This window comes from Talpa occidentalis, unplaced genomic scaffold (genome assembly GCF_014898055.3).
Source record: "Talpa occidentalis isolate TD23 unplaced genomic scaffold, MPIMG_talOcc4v2.1 talOcc4.9, whole genome shotgun sequence".
Classification (NCBI taxonomy): domain Eukaryota; kingdom Metazoa; phylum Chordata; class Mammalia; order Eulipotyphla; family Talpidae; genus Talpa; species Talpa occidentalis.
Genome location: NW_023605305.1, coordinates 36,403,387 through 36,423,226, shown reverse-complemented (window position 1 = coordinate 36,423,226; position 19,840 = coordinate 36,403,387). Strand labels below are relative to the sequence as shown.

The following is a 19,840-nucleotide window of genomic DNA, read 5'->3' as shown; positions in this document are numbered from 1 at the left end:
GAGTTATGTAAAGGGAAGAGGCAGGAGTGAAATTGGCATTTGCCTCTGATGAAGTGGTCTCCTATGCCAGACGCTATTTTATGCATATTGGTTTCATCTGATCCTCCTTCAAGCCCCATGAGATAAGGATTATTATTCCCACTTTTTAAAAATTTATTTTATTTATGCATACAATAACTGGGATGTGGGCCAGAGGTACAGAGGTGGGGGGTGGGGATGAGAGGATTCACCAGAGAAAGTGGGGAACAGAACAGGCAGATTTACTGAAATACATTGCTGAGGGGAGCAGCGGGTGAGACAGGAGAGGTCTCCTGCGCCATCTGGATTACTTCACTGGCCAGGGATCAAACTTGTTCTACAGTGACTGCTGATAGCTTCATAGTGCTGAGACTTAACCCCTTGCACCACAAGGTAGGCCCTATTATTCCTGTTTTACAGAAGATAAAGCTGAGGCTTACTTGCTTGCTCCACAGCTGCTAAGTTGTAACTCCTACCATCTTTGGCCTTTTATTTGCTATTCCCTCAACCCTAGCAATTACTACTCCTGAGAGTTGGATGACTGTTTTGGGGTCTCTATTTAAATCTCATTTTAATAAACAGAATCCTTCTCCCATGACCCTTTGTGAAACAGAGCTCCTGTCAGTCTCCATCTACTTAATCATCTTTCTTTTTCTTCAAAGCACATTCCTGATGGACATGTTTGTTTATTGTGCTGTTCTTCCCTCCCATGACTGTAACATAAGCCCACGATCTTGGTCTGTTCATCTATCACTGTAGCCTCAACACCTGGAACAGCAGAGGCCATGGTGATAATATATGTGCAATGAGTGTGTGTGTGTGTTGAATTGGTGAGTGTGTGCAATGACTATGCTCTTACCCATTAACCATCTGGCATGGTGGAGTTACCAGATGCTGGTTCACAGGATCTGCCAGACCCTTCCAACAACAGGTGCCACTGTTTCTTCCCCAGATTCTTGACTTGGAGCCCAAATGCAGATCCCAGAACATCTCCTGTTGTCCCCAGACAGATGATGCTGACAGCCTCTGGGAGCTGCTCCTCCAGCAAGATATCCTAGCTAAATTTCCAGGCCAAAGACTGAGTTCTGGGTCAGCTCCTGTCACTAACATCAAGGCCACTGTTTCTTCTGGCTTCTGAATTTTCAATATCATTCTTGTGTGTGATGGAAGAGAAAAACAGCTGGGCTTAGCTGAGAAGATAAGATAATGGCACCGTACCTCTACAAGATAAATGAAGTTCATCAAATAAACTGATTCTCTACAAGGTGTGTGATGAAGAATGCATCTCAAGGTAAGGTCCATGGAGCATGTGCTTATTTGTCTTGCTCGGTGTTTTCTACATACTGGGTGCTCAGTGCTTCCTGTACCCTGGCTACTCAGCTCTTGTCTATATACTGGGAGCTCAGTAAATACTGGACATGATTAAGTGAACAAAAGGCCAAGTGCTATTAACATTCCCAGATACTGTTTGCCTTTTAACTGGGGCCTCAATACCTCAAGACAAAGAGTGACTAGCCCGGTGATGTCAAGCCTAGGACATTAACTGCTAAAGCACGATTCTATGTGATATAGTGGCTCAGACCACACTTGGAAGTCACGTAGTGCAGGCCACTTTGGGCTGTCTCTGGGGGCTGTTTTTAGAGCTGAAATTTTTTGGTGATCACCCTTTGGTGAGGTTTGTTTCGAGATTCACTTCCACACGGCTCACTGAGAATGGGGAAGAAACTGGACGTGGAGCCTGAGCTCTGGCTTATCTGGCACGTTATTTTTTTTTTTTTTAAGATTTATTTACTTATTTATACAAGCACTGGGTACAGTCAGAGCGCGGGAGGGTGAGAAAATTCACCAGAGCCAGAGAGGGGAACAGAACAGGCAGACTGGCGAAATACACTGCTGAGGGGAGCAGGAGGTACAGCAGGAGAGGTCTGCGGGCCATGTGGGACCCTTGCCGTTGGTCGGGGATTGAACTGGCGCAGCAGAGGCTGCGGGCAGCTTCGCAGCCCAGCGCTCAACCACTGTGCCACCAGGGGAGGCCCTTATCTGGCACGTTATTAACTGGTAGTCTCTTTGCCTGGGATCTTAAGCAATCTACTCCCCTCAAACCTCGTAGTGAAGCAGATAACAAGGAAACAAACTGCCAGAGAGGAGGAGCCTTTTCCAAGGCTGGCCTAGTTCAGCTGAAGGTGGGTTTCATAGCTGTTGTTCACATGTAGCCAGGGGTCATTGATAGGAGGCACCCATGGTGATGGTCAATAAGGACGTTGGCAATCACCTTCACAACTGGGGTATCATAAGAGTGGTTCATGCTCTGTGTATAGGGTGGGATAAGCTGTCCTTTCCAACCCACAGTCTGTGCTACTGAATGGCACCGTAAGTAAGAATTACTAATGCTTATTCACTAGGCAATAGTTGGATTTCACATTTGCACAATATCTTGCCGTTTTACTATTAAGAGCTTTATTCTGTAGTTGAATGGTTTGAATTTTGGTCATTTCTTTAAGGCATTTCTCAGAATACTTTCTTCATCAAGAAAAGCCCCGACTATACTCCTCTTCTGTCCTGCTTAAAGGCACAGACCCTCACCTGATCTGCAGGGGTGGGAACTGGGAGGGAGCAGCCTACTCTGGGGACACCTGGAACCAGGAGAAGGGCTGAGACATTGACCTTTGCAGTCACAGAGAGGAAGCTGATCCAGTCTGCAGGTTGTGCACAGGCCAGCTCTCTAGGACTGGCCCCTCCGCCCAGCTTCTCTGTGATGCAAACCAGGCAGCTCAGAGACTGCCTGCAAACTTTCCCCTGAGTGCCTAATAGTGTCTTCTTGCTCTGCAGGGAGTGCTCCCAGATTCCGATCAAAGCACAGAGAATTGATCTATTATGTTAACCAGGAAGGAAAGAGCGAGCGGGAGAGCAGCCGGGAGGCTGCGGAGCCAGAGCAGAATGTTTGTGCGTAGCAGTCCCCTCCCTTCTGACTCCAGTATTAATTGCTACATTACCACTGCCATGTAAGAAAGACAGTCAGCAAAGCCTGGGAGAGCTCCAGCTCCTCCCTCCCTGCTCTGCTCAGCTTCACTCTCCTCCTCCGCTCCCTCAGAGTACCCTGTGCCCTGGCAGTGCCACCCCAGCCCTGGCATCCCAAGGTCCTCCCATGGTGAGGACCTGAGTGAACCAGGAGGGGGTGGAAGGAGGAGGGAGGAAAGAGCAAACCTTGTGTCCTGCAGACGCTGGATGCTAAAGCTGGACTCACTGCAGAGGCAGCTGTGCTGTTCCTGGTACTTCCTGGGTACATCCTTCTCTCAGGGTTCGCCTGGGCAGGCTGCAAGTTCCAGAGGCACGCAAGGTGGGTGCCTTGTCTTCTGGGTGCTGACAGCACAGCCTGCCTTCCCTCTGCCACTATGAGCGGCTGCTCCAAAAGATGCAAGCTTGGGTTCGTGAAATTTGCCCAGACCATCTTTAAGCTCATCACCGGGACCCTCAGTAAAGGTAGGGAGCCTGGCCTCGACCCTCTTTTTCTGTCTTGATGTGGCCTGGCTGGTCACAGTGACTTGTTATAGCAAGTGTGGCCATTCTTGTGTACCCCGGTCTCAAAGGAGGCTGGGGGGATATCTGGCTGGGATTTGGGGTTCCCGACAACCTCAGGTCCTGGCTTGAAGCTGGTGGGCATCATGCCAAAGCTCAGCCAGCTGTAATTGCCTGGAACTTTGAAAATGGATTTGGTGGTGTGTGGCCGATTGGTTACAGGCGGGCAGAGGGACAGAGCCCTTCCCAGAGCGCTGGAAACAGCTTAGCGTGACTGGAGTTTCAAGAAGTTCTCCATGCAGTGTTGTGTCTTGTCGATAAAAGGGAGATTTGATGTGGTGGGCTGTGAGTAATTCCGCAGAACAGAGTTATTCAAGGGGGCAGCAGGGGACAGCTGGGAGCCCCCGTGTGCCAGTGAAGACAGATTCACGGGCTTTATCAGCTCTGGCCCTGCCAAAAACTCTCTCCCCAGGTTCCGGGACCTGCATTTCTGAGGCTTTGTTCATCATTTTATTCACTGCGATTCCCATCCCTCATTTTTGCCAACATCCAAGTCTGCTTTTACTGCTCCTCCCAAGACTGGGGTGGCAGACAATTTGGAGGTTTAGCTTTCTGGGCAGTCCAGACAAGTACTGGATCAGAATTAAGACTGTGTGTACACAACCCAGCTCCTGGGTGCAGAAGGCAGGGTAACTTCTGTCTCTGGAACCCTGTTTGACACTCTGCACCCAGGGAGGACAAGGCACTCAGAGAGACTCTGGCAAACTTTCTAGAGACAAAATTCAAAGAGAGAACAGCATGATGTGGTTTCATTGGCTGAAAAAATAAGTATTTAAATATTCATGCCTTCATTCAGGAGGAAAGATTCTTGGGGGGAGACTCACTGGACACAGTAGTGGGGTATTCAGGGAAGGCGGAAGCCCACAGACCCTTTACCTGGGATTTTGCGACATGACAATGAGAGGAGACAAAGGCTGCGCGTGGCCTACTGTGATGATGTGGCTCAGGTCCCCAGCTGCCCAGGGGGCTGGCCTGGTGCAAACTGTAAGGTGACATGGGAGGGGAAAAGGTGAGTTTTGGCTAATCACCTTTCTCAGATCTTTCTGTCCTCTACTCTCGCCCTGTATACTTCTGAAGGAGGCACTGCCTTCCTACCCCAAGAGTCCAGGAGAACAGAAGGCCCAGTGCTAAGATCAGGCTGCCAGGCAGGAATAAATATCAGGGACCCCAAGAGAGATTGACTGAGGTGAGCAGGAAGGAGCAAAGAGCTTAGGAGATGGAACAGAGTTCCCCCATTTGATCCTCAGAGAGAAATCGAGGTTTTCTTCTGCTTCTCAGCAGCAGCATCCTGTCCTGTCTCTGCTCCCAGCAGTGCAGCAGAAACAGCTTTGAGCTGGAGTTAAGAAACCTAGATCTTATCTCTACTTTCCTGCCTGGGCAAGGCACAGTCTCTCTGAGCCTCAGTTTCCTCATCTGTGAAATGAGTGCATTAATTACTCTCTACCTCTCTCCCTCCCAGCACTGTTGCAAGGATCCAGGAAGGCCCAGATGTGGGATCCCTTTATGAAAGGGGCTGCAGTACTCAGATGTGAGGGAGTAGTCAGGGACTGTGTGTGTGTGGGGGGGTGTCTGGAGAGGGTGGCCAGATCATCCCCGCTACGGGGCCAGGATAAGAAGCTCTTTAATTTAGCATATGGCTGTGGACACCCCAGGTAGGATCAAAGTGGGACATCACAGAACTTTGTGCTGCAAGAGGAGTGAGTATGAGAGTCAGTCCGGGAAAAGGAGTAGTACAAAGGGTGTGTGTGTGAGAGAGAGAGAGAGAGAGACAGAGGAGATAGAGAGCTATTTGAACAAATGAATATGAATATGTTTTCTTCTGCTATTAGCCTACAATCATGTGCTCAACATTTATTATTGAGCACCTGCTCTGCGTCTCAGTCGTTGCTAGACACCAGATATATAATGAGTAAGACACTTGCATTCTGGTGAGGACATGGATCAAAGATGCAGGTGGTCTCGGGACATCCCCTAAGTGCTGAGCTGGGGGGATGGCAGGGGGCCGCGGGACACAGAGTAGTCTGGGACAGATGAAGACATTCCTCCAAAGTGGCACAAAGCTGAGGTGAGAAGTGCAGGCAGGGAGGTGGAAGGAGGTTGGTGCTGCAGAGGAAGCAGCGTCAGATGAGGCTCCTGCAGAGCCAGCCAGCGGAACAGGTCAGCCCCTGCCCTCCACTTAGCCTCCCAGAGACTGTGATCCATGTGACATAGAAGGGGACTCATGGGGACCAGCAGTAGGGACAGAGTAGTCAGCTTCAGTACCGACTTTCCTCCAACCAGAGCTCGGGAGGCAGCCCCCGGTGGACCGCAGGCAGGATTGCCTCTCAGCTCTGTAGAGAGCACCAAGTATTTACACAGCCCTGGCTCTGAGCCAGGTGGAGCACAAGGTATCTGGTGTTCTGCCCAGCCCAGGTGTTTGCTAAATATTTGTTAAATAAATGACCAAGGGAACTGGGCCAGCTTGACTAGAGGAGTGGAAAAAGTTTTTTCAAATGTTTAGATGGCCCTAGGTGAATGCAGATTAGACCCTCGCGCACACTTGAGAGTTGCTTGATGATTTCTGGTTTTGTGATTTCACTTTGTCCTTATTTATTGCATTGAGTCATAGAGTTGCAATAAACCAACCCATAGGAGATGGATTGAAGAACAAAAATTCTGTAGGACCAAGTATCTCCAGGGGCTGGCCCTGGGGGCAATTTATTGTTTCTTACCCGCCTTGAGAATGCCTGGGAATAGGACTAGCCAAGACCACCCCTCCCTGCCCTGCCTACCCCCACCCCAATGCCAGCAATCCCCTTCCTGTTGGTCTAAGCTACTGGTTGGCTCACATTTCTCACCAGTGCCCTTTCAGAGATGAACTGACCAGGTCCCTGTGCTGACACGTCTCCTCGACCTTGAGCTATTCATTCATAGCCCTGATCACAGTCTGTGATCCCTGCTCCTTTTAGGGTTGTTGATTGCTGTCTTCCCTACTAGAGTTAATGAGGGCAGGGACCAAATGAACTTTTTACTCACTGCAGTCACCAGAGCTACTGCTCTCATGCCCAACCTAGGGTGGGTGCTTTGCTGAGAGTCCAGTAGGCAAACAAATAACATCATTTCCTTTGGAAATAATGTTTACGAGATAGAAACCTGATTTCTGCTGGGATCACTGTCTGTGTGGAGGTTGTGAATCCTAGGACAAGTTAGGGGTAATTAGGCAGCCTCAAGGACAGTGCAGGGACTTCAGGAGAGTTAAGGAAGGCTCCAGAGATAAGGGCCACACATTCCAAAAGGGACTAATCAACCCCGGGACTTATGACATTAGGGACTTACTTTATGAACTTAGGGTCAGCAAGACATTCCAAATAGAGGGCAATGAAGAAAACAAGATACGGGCTGGGACACAGAGACTTAGTTCCGGGCACAGAAACATTTAGGCAGTGAGTGAGGCCACCGAGAACTAACCAATCATAAAGAGAATGGTGGAGCTTTAGAATAATTAGGGAAAGAAAGTCTATATTCCCTGAGACACGACTCCACTTTGGCTTCCTTGCCCCTCCCTGGCCTGGTTTCATGGCCTGGGAGTCCCACTTTATTTCTGTTCCTTTTCCCCTCAATAAACTTTTTCTTTCTCTAAACAAACCTACCTCTTCTCACTTGCCTGAGCATCTTCTGCCAAGTTTCTGATGTGCCTTGTGAGAGACCAACCCATGGCGGTCTAGTGGCTGGGGCTCAGGGCTGTCCCTGCAGCCTGGGATCCATTCCTGGCTGGGAGACTGGGCCTGAAAACCTACAATTCCGGTATCAGTTGTAGGGTGAGTGAGTTTTCTTGGGACTCTGGCTTCCTCCCACACACTCTAAAGATGTGCATATGAGGGTCACTGCCCATGAGTGTCTCAGTTGTACCATTCAGAGTGAGTGTGGGTGTGTGTGATGCACCATGCAATGGAAGGGTGTCCTGTCCAGGATGGGGCCACTTTGTATCCTGAGCTTCCAGGATGAACTCTGGCTACCTAGGACCCTGAATGGGAAAAGTAGACTGGAAAATGAATGAATGAATGAATGAATGAATGCATATAATTGTTTAATATCAGAAATGTTCTGAGCCTTAAGAGGTTTGGTGATTTTTTTTGTGACCATAAATTTGCCACAGGAACTTAATTCTTGCTTATGTCAATTAACATATGGTAAGATCAGTTTTGACATGCGCCATTTTGCTGAAACCAAGTTGCAGTTTCCAAGAACCTATGATATCAGGTGTGGGGTTACCTGAATTAAATGAATAAAATAGCACTACATGGCTCAGACACCAACCAGGGCACCTGAGATAGTGCTTGAAATAGGTGCTTTCTAGATGAAGTAGGTACTTTCTAGATGAAGTGGGTGCTTTCTAGATGGTTCGTGCACGCCCCTGTCTCAGAGGTACTCAGAAAGGCTCTCTGCACCCTGCTCAGCCGCAGGACCTTTATGACAAGAGGGTGAGCCCCCAGCCAAACAAATCCTTCAAGCCCTGCCTGAGCTTTTTCAGTGTCTCAGACAACATTTACATGGTCCCCAAGAGAAGGGGCTGTGTGGGCCAGACTCTGGCACTCCTACGTCTCCCCCTTCAGCTCTACTTTGCTTTGTTTTACATACTGGAGTTCTCTGAAATTTAAAGACTTTCTTTTGCTTAAAAGAAGAGATTTACAAACCACTTAGGCAGTGGAAAGTACATTTGGTTGCCAGACTCTGCACACTGGCTGGGACGCCTGCAGTTAGGTGCCTTGCCTCTCCGGCCTCGGTTACCTAATCTATGCAGTGGAATCGTACTGCCCTCCTTATGGGATTAGAGGAGATTGTGTATGTAAAATCCCCAAGTAGAATAAGCACTCAGGAAATGTGGACCAGCGTGATTGCTGCTATTAGCTGATACTTGTGGGCCCCTGAGAACCTTAAGGCATGGACTCCTCCTCACTCACACATCTTTCTGTCTTCCAGGCAAACTCTGGGAGCAGCCTCTCTGGAACTTTCTCTTATCCTCTGCTGGAGCTTGCTTTCCTAAGGCTTCACCCAATGCTGAAACTGACTTTGGAGCCATTTCTCACACCTAATTCCCTTATTAGGAAGTGCAGTTGATTTCCTGAGCCAGGACCCCTCTCACTGCCCACCCCTGCTGTTTAACCCAGAAGTCAAACTGCTGGTTAGGTGCCTGTAAGCTAAGGGTCTGGGGAAAACTGCCTGTCCTTTTCCTGCACAGCCAGCTTTCCAGTACCCCTCATGGAGACCCTGGGCAATTGTGTAAACTCCTCTCTGGCTGGAGGCTTCAGCCCATTTCCTTCTGCACTTTGGGAACACATTTGTCATCCCAGGCACAGATAGCCAGGCCAGAGTCAGCAGGAGGGAGGTATCCAGTCCAGGAGAGCCTCTAGTTGTTCTGACCACCCACATGGCTGCTGAGTAGGGAGGGGAATGGGGGCTGACCTTGTAAGATTTATCTCAAGGACAATGCCCTGGAGCCCCAACTCCTACCCTCCCCCCAGATTCCTTCTTTCTGTATTGACAGGACCTTAGTATAGACCCACCCGAGACACTCTGTTCCTCTTGTCTCCTCCCCACTGCTGTTCAGAGCCCTCAAGAAAATGACCTTCAACCTGGGGATGGGCTTGAGTCCCAGCTCTGTCATCCACCATCTGTGTGAGTCTTGGGTGAGTTGTACAACCTCCCTAAGCTGAGATGCCTCACTTATAATTGGAGATTATAGCATTATCAACTGTGAAAGATTGTCTTCTAATTTAGTGAGGATAATACTCGTGACAAAATGGCAGCTAGCAGCGCACAAGCTGACCCTGCACTTACAGGGAACTAAGGGTGAGTCCCTCCTTAAACTCTGGATCCTTGACACCTCTCTAGTCTCTTCCTAGTCCTGACCCTGGAAGTAGGAATTGTAACCACATTTTAACAGCTAAGGAAACTGACCATGAGCCCTGTGGCCCAGGTGGCAGAGCTGTTATTAGAAGCCAGGTCCTGCTGAGGCCGAGACCAGGTGCCTATCTCTCCACTCCACGGACCTAGAGAAAATGAGATGCCCTGCAGGCATTGTCCCCCACCTCATCACCAGCAGAGTGTCCGCTGTTTCCCACTCATTTTGTAGGTAGGTTTGTCTATTGCACCAAGAAAACATCCCATAATATGTTGCGGCCTGGGGTGGGGAAATAAGTTTTATGTTCTGCTAGCCCAAGCCAGCAAGATAGCCACTTATGTGTTCTCCCAGCATCACAGTCACCTCTCGGGCAGGTGTGCTGGGACCAGGGCACCCACTGGCCACTGATGTGCTCTGTGCACACCCCCTTGACCCTCCCCCTTGACTCTCCCTTCTCACAGGACAAGTGTGAGACGTGGTCTTGTCAGTGGGAAATCTACAAAGTTTGGGGTGCAGGCATTTGAATTGAGATGTCCACTGTTTGCTAGAATTGTTGGGAAAGCAATGATCTTGATGCTGGGAACTTTAGGACCTGTATGAGTAGGACCACCTGGGGACAGAGAGCCCCCGGCACCCCCTGATCTCTGTGCTCTCTCTCTGAGCAGTCTGAGTTGGTATTTAGACAGCCCAACTTCTTTGGCTGCATCCAGGAATCTGAGTGCTCCTGCCTTGGCAGAAGCAGAAAGTTCAGTCTTGGGACTTCTGGTCCATGCCAGCCAGAGTCCACAGGGTCAGGATGTGCTTGTCTTGCCTCCCCAGTACCCAGTAACCCTCATTCCAGCCTATGGGTCTCTCTTCCTTGTCACCTCCATGGCTGGCCCATTTCTCTCGAATTTCACCAGCCAGGTGCTCTTTGGGTTCCCCATACACCCATGACAGAGGGGAGAGGACCTCTCCCCACACCAAGACTGTCCCTCTCTATGGCCACCTGTCCTCTCTTCCAGATAACCCTGCTTGCAGGCAGGCAGGAATAATTTGTTCAGGGCTGCTTATCCTAGCACTGCTGTTCAGACATCCTATTAACTTCAGGACCATGGGGGAGCAGCTAGTTTGCTCCAAATTAAAAGTAGCTGGAAATGGGCTCTTGGGCAAGCAGGAGAGTACTGCAGGCTGCACTACCAAGACACAGGGTGGAGTGGATCAAGTCAGGTCCTCATCAGCGTTCCCAGAACCAGAGTCCCCTGCCATGCCGGTGTGGTCCTCACCTTCCCCAGAATTCTTAGGCTGACCACTGAATCTTCCCTTGGCTGCCATTCTCAAGTACCCAGGAGTGTAGATCCTGGAGTGTGGAGATGATCATGCAAAGTAGCTGTGGAAGGCAACAGGATGCAGGAAAGGAGCCAGATAGTCCTGGGTTCAAGTCCTACCACTTTCATTTCCCAGCTGGATGGTATCTGTGTTGTCCCCCAGAAAATGGTGCCCACCCCGTGGAGCTATATGGTATTGAATGAGAGCATGATGGACATGCATAGTACCCAGCACATAATAGCTGTCCAGGAAGAGTCAGGTTCCCACCCATCCCTTCACCTGTGATTAAGTCTTGGACTTGTAGCCAGGAAAAAGGAGGCAGAGCTGAGAAAATCAAGGCTGTGGGTCTTCCAACTCTAAAGAAGTTTCTCCCAAATTGCTCCCCACCTCCACCAATCACTCTCCATTACAAATTTTGTAATCAGTTGAAGAGGTCCTTTTCATTTAGTGGTTACATATTTAGTGGCCATCCCTTTTGCCCCCTATGAGAACATGAGCCATACAAAGGCATTAACCAAGTGGAACTCAGTTTTGGATGCCTCAAGCATTGAGGGATATTGGTTAAATGATGACTCAAAACTTTGTATTTTTTTTTTTATTGAGGTACTGTCAGTTTACAATACTACATATATTTTAGAAGTACAGGTTCATACCTCTTCAGATGTCTGTCACCATACCACATCCACCACTAAAGTCCTTCACCACAGTCCACTCGGATTCCCTCCTACTCTTTGCTCCTCACCCCAACCACCTGCCCCCCGATAGCCTCAATTCTATAGAAAGATTTCTAGGGTTTGTTTTGGTTTAGTTTTGTCTGTTCCTTTGTTTTGTTTCTTTATATGCCACGTGAGTGAAATCATCCGGTATTTGTATTTCTCCTTCTGACTTATGCTTAGCATAATCCCCTCAAGATCCATCTGTGTTGCTACAAAAACAAGAGTACATCTTTAATATAGCTGAGTAGTACTCCATTGTATATATAAACCACCTCTTCTTTAGTCACTCATCTGCTGTTGGACACTTAGGTTGTTTTCATCATTTGGATATTTTCAGTAGTGCTGCAAGAACATAATATTGTATCTGTCCCTTTGCATTAATAGATCTATCATGTGGTCCACAATTGCCCCTCCTAAGTATCTACCTGAGTCCCTTTTGGAGCCAGGTCTTTGTCAAGCTAATTCAGAGACTTCCTACTCCCCATCTCTGGGTCAGAGTAGCTGTACTGTTGTTTCACAGACGCAGCCAGCCAAAGTGACCTTGATGAGAGGGAGACCAGTGCAAACAAGTCCAAGGCGTGGCCCTTCCATTCTGTAGCAGGCTTATGCCCTCCCCCTTGTCTGTTACAACTGTCCAGGTAAGCAGGTGAGGTCAGACTCCTCCCCAGAGTCCATCTGCATCCCACCGAAAGGGAAGAAGGGAGGGCCTAAGCGTTGAGGACTCCTCTGAGTGGTGGAGGGCTGGAGAGAGGATCTTTTGGGAGGAAGAAGCAGAGATGAGAAAAGAAGCCAGGACTCCAGGAAAAGCCTGGAAAGAAGGCCTTCACTCCAGCAAGTGCCCACCCACCCTGTCACCCTCCCAGTCTGAAAGCAGAAGCCTTCCTCCCCTTGCCATGCAGGTGACAGAGCCATGAATACAAAACATCTCTAGTCAAAGCCACCAGGTTTCCTTTGTGTTCTTAGAGCTGCAGAGTAGGCCTGGGTATGACTCCAAACTCTCACCTTTGTTCCCTGAGCAGGTGGGGTGGCTATCAGGGCCTCAGATTCTTCATCTCTAAGGAGAAGGAGTTACTGATTTCAAAGTTCCCTTCTAGCTTTGGACTTCTAAGTTTCAATGACAGCTATGTCCCCTGCTAAATGGCAACATTGCTTGGACATTGGCACACACACCCGTGGACAGATGATAAGACCTGCACTTCAGTGGGAAAAGGCCCACCCCAAGTCACACAGCCGGCGTGGGCCAGAACTGGAAGCCCCTGCTCTCTCCCTCCCCTCTGTTTCCCCTTGCATTGAGCGCCTTCCACTTCTCAACTCAGTCCCGGGATAGGAAAGCATACGGATTCCTTCCCTGAATGCCAAAAGGCAACATATACTCATGTTTTAGAAATCAAGTTTTCAAGGCCTCTGTTCTGACTGAAACAGCCCTATTCTGGAGAATTTCCTTGAGAGCTGGACCTGCAGTCTATACCCCAAAACTGTCCTCCAGAGGCCACCATTTCCAGTCAAAGAGCATAAAAATATGAGGGAGCTGGTCTGACAGCCACAGCCCTATGAAGAGGGAAGAGAGGATACACCAGCCAGGCAATTCCCTTTGCAATTCCAGCCTGGCCAGTTTGCATTTCTGGCTGGAATGATGTTGGCAGAAACAGAGGCAAAGAATTGGGTAGGAATCAAGGAAGGAGATGTGATTCGAGGCTTATGTCTGAGAGACTGGGGTTAGCCTTCCCCAATTTTCTTTCTGTAATCTTTTGATTAACCCGGGGCCAGTTTGGGTGGCATTTTTCAAACCATCTGTGCTTGGCAGGCAGAGCCAAGCCCAGGCTCTCTGTGCATTATCTGCAAACATCAGCATGGAAGCAGCTGTCACTCGGAGCTTGGGACGTTCCTAAGCCAGGAGGCATATTGGACTGTAGACCTCTCGGGGCTCCCCGTGATGATTAACCCTGCTGGTGCCAGAAGCAGCTGCCTGTCGTTCCAAACTCAGCAGGCACTGGGGGAGGAATAATAATTGCCAGTGTCTGTTGTGTGCTCTTCATTTGCTGGGGTTGTACAAGGATCTCTGCATTCAAACCAGCCCTAGCCATGTGAGTTACCTGCAACCTGGGGCTTGGAGAGGTTCAGGAATTTGCCTAAGGTCACAGAGCTGGAGTTGCACTTCTGAAGACCCCATACTAAACTAAAGAAACACTGTCTCCATCAATGGAGGGATGTGTGTGTCCTTGCCACTCCCAAACCGCCAGTGTGAAGTCTTTGGAGACAAGACCTTAAAAGAGGTAATTAGCGATAAATGAGGGCCTAAGGGTGGGACTCTGACCTAATGGGACTGGTGCTGTTATAAGAAGAGGAAGAGATAGCAGGAGAGAACACAGAGAGAACAGAGAGAAAAGGCTAAGTGAGGACACAGCAAGAACACAGAGGCCATCTACATATGGAGGAGAGAGCTCCCACCAGAAACTAGACCTGCCAGCACCTTGATCTTGAAACGCCCAGTCTCCAGAGCCATGAGAACAATCAACAGCTGCGGTATTTTGTTATAGCAGCCCTAGGAAAGAAATACACCCCACAGACAATTCTTTGCAAAGTATCTTATCTTATAGTTTTTATTGTAATAAATGTACATGATGTATGATTTGCCATTTTAACTGTCAGGTACAATTCAGTGTTAAGTACAGCCACATTATTGTACAACTATTTCTACCATCTGTCTCCAGAATTTTCATCATCCCAAACTCCCCACCCACTAACCAATAACCCCCACCTCCAACACCGCTCCCCAGACCCTGGCAACTGCCATTTTGCTTCCTTAGTAGCAAAGAAGACAATTCATTTGTGTATGAATTTGACTCTTATAGGTACCCCATATAAATGGAATCATACAATATTTGTCCCTTTGTGTCCGACTTCTTTCACTTAAAATAACATTAAAGCAGTTTATCCATGTTGTAGCTTGTGTCAGAACTCTGTTCCTCTTAAAGGCTGAATAATATTCCATGGTGCAGCTATACCAGTTTTTCCCCATTCATTTATCATTGCTCATCTCTTCCCATATATTTTTTAAAGATTTATTTATTTATGCATACAAGAACTGGGGTGTAGGCCAGAGGTGCGGAGGGTGAGAGGATTCACCAGAGACAGAGTAGGGAGCAGAACAGGCAGAATAACTGAAATCTACTGCTGAGGGGAGCAGCAGGCGAGTCAGGAGAGGTCTGCTGTGCCTTGTGGGTTAGCTCTCTGGTTGGCCGGGGATCAAACTTGTGCTGCAGTGGCTGGCGATAGCTTCATAGTGCTGTGTCTTTAACTCCTGTGCCACCAGGGAGGCCCTCTTCCCATGTCTTTAAGATACAAAAGGGATCACATAATCCCCTTGCTCACAACTTTACCTCTAGTGGGTTTTTGACACATCTGTAGGTCTCTGGCCTATGGGCTTTGTATAGTCTGTTCTGTGTGTTTCTGTTCTCCTCACTGGTCATAGACCTCAATCAAAGTAGCCTTGCTGCTCTTGCTAGAACACCCAACAGATACTGTTTTGAATGTTATCTATGCACTTCCTGCCAGATCTCCTCTGGCTCTTTCTATCTCTCTCACACATTTCATTCAAACCCCCTCTGTGTATAGGAGATTCCACCCCACTCCCTTGATGCATTTCTGTATAATATTCACTGCTTCCAGTTATATTATGCATTTAGTCACTAGTTTCTACTTTGGCTCACCCATTAAGAGTCTTCTTCCAGGAGAACAGGGCCTGTCCAAGCACTTGGCCCAAGGCTTGGCACATAGTAGGCCTTCAGCAGAAGCTGAGAGGTTGACCAGGAGCTGAGGCACCATTGCATGACCACCCAGCAAGGGGGTAGCAAAGCCAGTCCTTGAAACTGGGCCTTTAAACACTATTTCCTTTCCCTTAAAGTTCTGCCCTGCATGCCTTTGAAGGGCCCTAATTCTCTTTTCCACCTTCCTGTGTCCACCTGATCATCCACACTGACGATCTGTCATCCAGTTCTGAGAGGTGAGTCCCTCTTGTTCCTCATCCCACAATCCTGAGATCTGTCTGCCTCGCCTGTTAGTGTGGCTGTGGCCCATTTGGTTCATCTCTGATTTAATCTTGCGAAGGGAAAAGAGGATCCTGCCTGTGGGAAGGACTGGCAATATTTCCCCTCTGCTCCACTCAGCTGAGGAGCTCCTCCATGAGGGTGACCAGTCTGGGGCTTCTGGGCACTGGCTCCCTGAAACCCATGTCCCAGCCCTGGAGGATCCAGGACCTTCTGGGAACTTGACTTTTGGTGTTCATCCGACACCATAGCCAACTACCACCCATTACAAGCGGCATGACCTTGGGACTGACCATCATTCCCTCCATCCTTGCTTTTCTCCTGGAAAATGGGCACGATAGTGCCCATCTTGCAGGTTGGTGGAAATTATGCACTCAGAGAATGGAGAGCAGGTCTGAGCTTATGTCATACTGAAGGATCAAAAATGATATATCTTTATATAAAGTCTGAGTGCATTCTTCTCGTTTGCTTGCATCCTTGTCACACCCATCAACTGGGCCTCCAAAAATGGCTGGTTATCTTAAATTACCTATGTGGCCAAGAAAATGCACTGAGAATTCTCCAACATTCTCTTTACCTTCCTTTTCCCTGCCTGGAATCAGAATGTCAGTGACAGAGGGTCTTATTCTAGGCATATGGGTGGGAAGGCCGATGTTCCATTTTTTTTTTTTTAAAGATTTTTCTTTCTTTTTTTATTTTTTAAACATTTATTTATTTATTTATACAAGCACTGGGTACAGTCAGAAGCGCGGGAGGGTGAGAGAATTCACCGGAGCCAGAGCAGGGAGCAGAGCAGGCAGAAGGACCGAAGTACACTGCTGAGGGGAGCAGGGGGCGGCAGGAGAGGTCTGCGCGCCATGTGGGACCCTCCTCCGGTGGCCGGGGAGCAGCCGGAGATCGAACCGGCGCTGCAGAGGCTGCAGGCAGCTTGGCAACCCAGCGCTCAACCACTGTGCCACTGGGGAGGCCCCGATGTTCCATTAAGAGAATAAGCTTTACAACCTGGAAATATTTTAAAACTTACAACATTCAGTCCAGACACTCTCCACCCCAGTTCTGCTGATAGCTAACATACTTCTGCTTAAAATGTCAGAAGAGAGGAGGGAAAGTCTTAGCTTTATATCACTGACCCCCTGTCCCCACTCACTACCACCACAAGCCCAAACAACCAGACCTCATGGAGGAGCTCAAGGCCTGAAAGTTAGCAGGTCTCTGTGGCCTAAGTCAGACTCCCCTCCACATGCCTCCACCCTAGAGCTGAGAAGTTGGACCCCTTAGGTAGGTGAGCTCTGGAAGGATACTTAACAACATTTGGTCAACTATGTATTGAAAACTAAATACTATCTGCTACTACCAGTTATCTTTCTGTCTCACGTGGCACTGGGGTATAGAAAGAAAGCAGACACTGGATTCTCCACATTCACAGTGCCTGTGCATTGTACCTTGGACTTGAAATCCCCCCTAGTGAGACGCTGAGAGCCCGAAGGTGGCCAGCATATGAATAGACATCAGGGTTGCTCAGGCAAGTGACCTGCATGAGATGACTCATCATGTTCCACTCCCAGGCTCCTTGGGGTTCAGATGGGGAGATTTGGGTGGAGCAAGGAATGCCCTTGAACCAGGTACCACCCAGGTAGAACCTCCTCCAGCTGGCAGGGTGGAGGATGGGCCAGGTATCTTCTAGTGATATCACCATCCTGAGAAGGCTCTTCAAGTCTACACAGGGACTCACACCAAGACCTGGCAGGGCCCCTGACCTCTTCAAGTGCCTCCTTGGGCTCCTACCCTGGTAGCTTCACCTCCAGCAGAATTCCCTATTCTCTATCCTTTACCTGAGCTTGTCTCCTAAGCTCCAGGTCTGCAGTGACTTCCTGGATGGATTGCGAGCTCATAGGTGACAGGGGACACATCTTAGTAATTTAATAAGCACACAACCCAAGGCCTAGCATAGACTAGGGGCTCAATAGATTGATGACTGGAGAAACAAAGGGGAGGAGGGAGGGCAGGTGGGGAAGAAGGGAGGAAGGAAAGGAAGAGAAAAGAGATGGAAGATAGATCCCTAAAACCTTCCACTCGCATGCCTTCCTGTCACCTCTGCGCTATCCTCACAAACCTCTCCCGATTTCATTATTTCTCTTTAGGTGGCCCCAGTCTTGATCCTCAGTTATTTTGCTCACTAAGTCCTATTGATTATTTCTTCCTTGTCTGTCTGCTGTTTCTCCTGTCACTTGCTTTCTGTTCTCAGCGCTGTCCCTGACGTTTAAGCCCTTATCACAGCTTATCTGCTCTATTGCAGCAGCTTAGGGGATTGCATTTCTTCCTGCTTCTCCCTTCCTGTCTCCTCCACACTGTAGCCCCACAGAGAGGTAGTCCCCCCAACCCTTTGATCCAGGAACCTCATTCTAGAAATCTGTTCTAAGCAAGTCATTAGAGATGTGCACAGACTTTTATTCAGGGATGACCCTCATATTATATAGTAATAGTAAAAATTGGGGAAGATCTAAACTTTATTTGAAAACAGTAGGCCAAATAAAGTTTGGTTCACTATCTGATGGACTATTAAACCCTTGAAAAATTATTTTGAGAACTGTTTGATAGAGTGCAGCTATGTTATTGACATAATATGAGGTGGAAATATAGGATATAAAGCTTTGTATATACAATGAAGTTCCAATCTGTGAACAAATGTATATGCAGAAAAAATAAAATAGAAACCAAGTAAACTAAAATATCAATATGGGTTTTAGTAGGAGTGTGGGTTATTTTTTATAAGTTCTTGATACTTTTCTGTACTGTCTGTACTGTCTTCAGTAAGCATGTATATTTAATCAGAAACCATTGGCTAAATATACATCTTCAAGTTTTTAGTCTTTCTCAATACTTTCAGTCAAAGTTGTGCTTCCACTACTGCTTTATTCCTCTATGTTGAGGGACTCACAGCTGTACCCCACATCTCAGCCCACACCTTGCTCATGTGCCCCTACCTCCATGCACATTCTCCTTCAGGCTAACTGGCCCCCATGAGGTTTCCAAACCAGCTTTGTATTTTATGTCCCTGAACTTAACTCTCTAATAATTCAGAGAAACACACACACACACACACACACACACACACACACTAAGTGCGGGCATAGCAAGATATTGACAATTATTGGTGAGTGAAGATGAAGGCTGTGCATGCTCACAGCACTAATTTTGCAATTTTTCTGTAGTTGCACATTTGATAAGAAGTTGCAAGAAATAAAGGGGCAATATAATGTAGTGCTTGAAGTCATTGGCTCTGATATGAAATGAACTGCATTTAAATCCTAGTTGCATTGCCTATTAATTGGGCAGTTGTGACCTTAGGCAAGTTTCTTTCTTTCTTCATCAGTAAAATGAGGATAATGAAAATCAGAGTGCATTTATTTCCTACAATTGCCTAGAGGAATAATGAATGAATGTGTGGAAAGGGCTTAAAGAATAAAGCTGGCACACCCACAATCATTATCATCTACTAGTAGAGTGTTAAATATAGAAATCAAATTCTTAGCTTTAAAGTTATTCATAAATATCCTCTGCCTCCCTAAGCTATGCAATCTTGGATAACTAAGTAAAGTGCCATGGCTTTGATATCTTTTGCTTACGTGATTCTTTCTGCCACTGGCCCAGGAGCAGTGCCAGGCCTCCCTGGTATCTATATCTCAGGTCTTGGCACAGTGCCTGGCACAGAGCAGGCAGCCAGTAAATGCACAAAACTCAAAATTAGGAAAGTAAAGGCCCAAGCTGCACTTTAAAGAGTGTTCTTCTCATCAGCTTCAAGCTTGTGATTTTGCTGATGCAGTCGCTCTATTCCCATGGGCTTCCTGGAGATGAGGCATCACCTTGATAAATTAGCTGTGGATATAGGCATCCTGCAGTTGGCATGGAAATGCAATTTAATTTCCAATTAAGGCTGATTTCTGGGCCAAAGGATTTGCCTGCTTCACACTGGGAGCATTATTCTGGCCAGACCTATTGTTGTCAGGGGTGATGCTTCTTCATGGAGTGGACTCTCAAGGAAACTCATCCTTTTACCCTGAGATGATTCAAAGAGGCACAAATGTGGTCCCTTTGGGCAGGTACTTCTCTCCAGAACTGAGTTTACACAAGCATTGATAGTTTCAAGAAAGTTCAAAGCAAAGCCAGGAATGTAGGCTGTTTGTGCAGAAATTTTTAAGATGGAATACAACTCAAAATGGATGGAAAGGAATAACACAAGAGGGTCCTCAATCATGCTGATAAGCAAGAGAAGTGGAAGTTGCTCGTGAGAGAAA

At 47.9% G+C, this 19,840-nt stretch overlaps 1 protein-coding gene across 1 annotated transcript in view; it reads left to right on the top strand.

Annotated features, from left to right (window-relative positions):
* The first annotated feature begins 3,022 nt into the window (after positions 1-3,022).
* Positions 3,023-19,840, top strand: part of KCNIP1 (potassium voltage-gated channel interacting protein 1) — a 342,320-nt gene continuing 325,502 nt past the window's right edge. Inside the window, exon 1 of the mRNA XM_054691387.1 lies at positions 3,023-3,498. Coding sequence (XP_054547362.1) covers positions 3,411-3,498 — 88 coding nt within the window. The 5' untranslated portion in view covers positions 3,023-3,410. The remainder of the gene's footprint in view (positions 3,499-19,840) is intronic.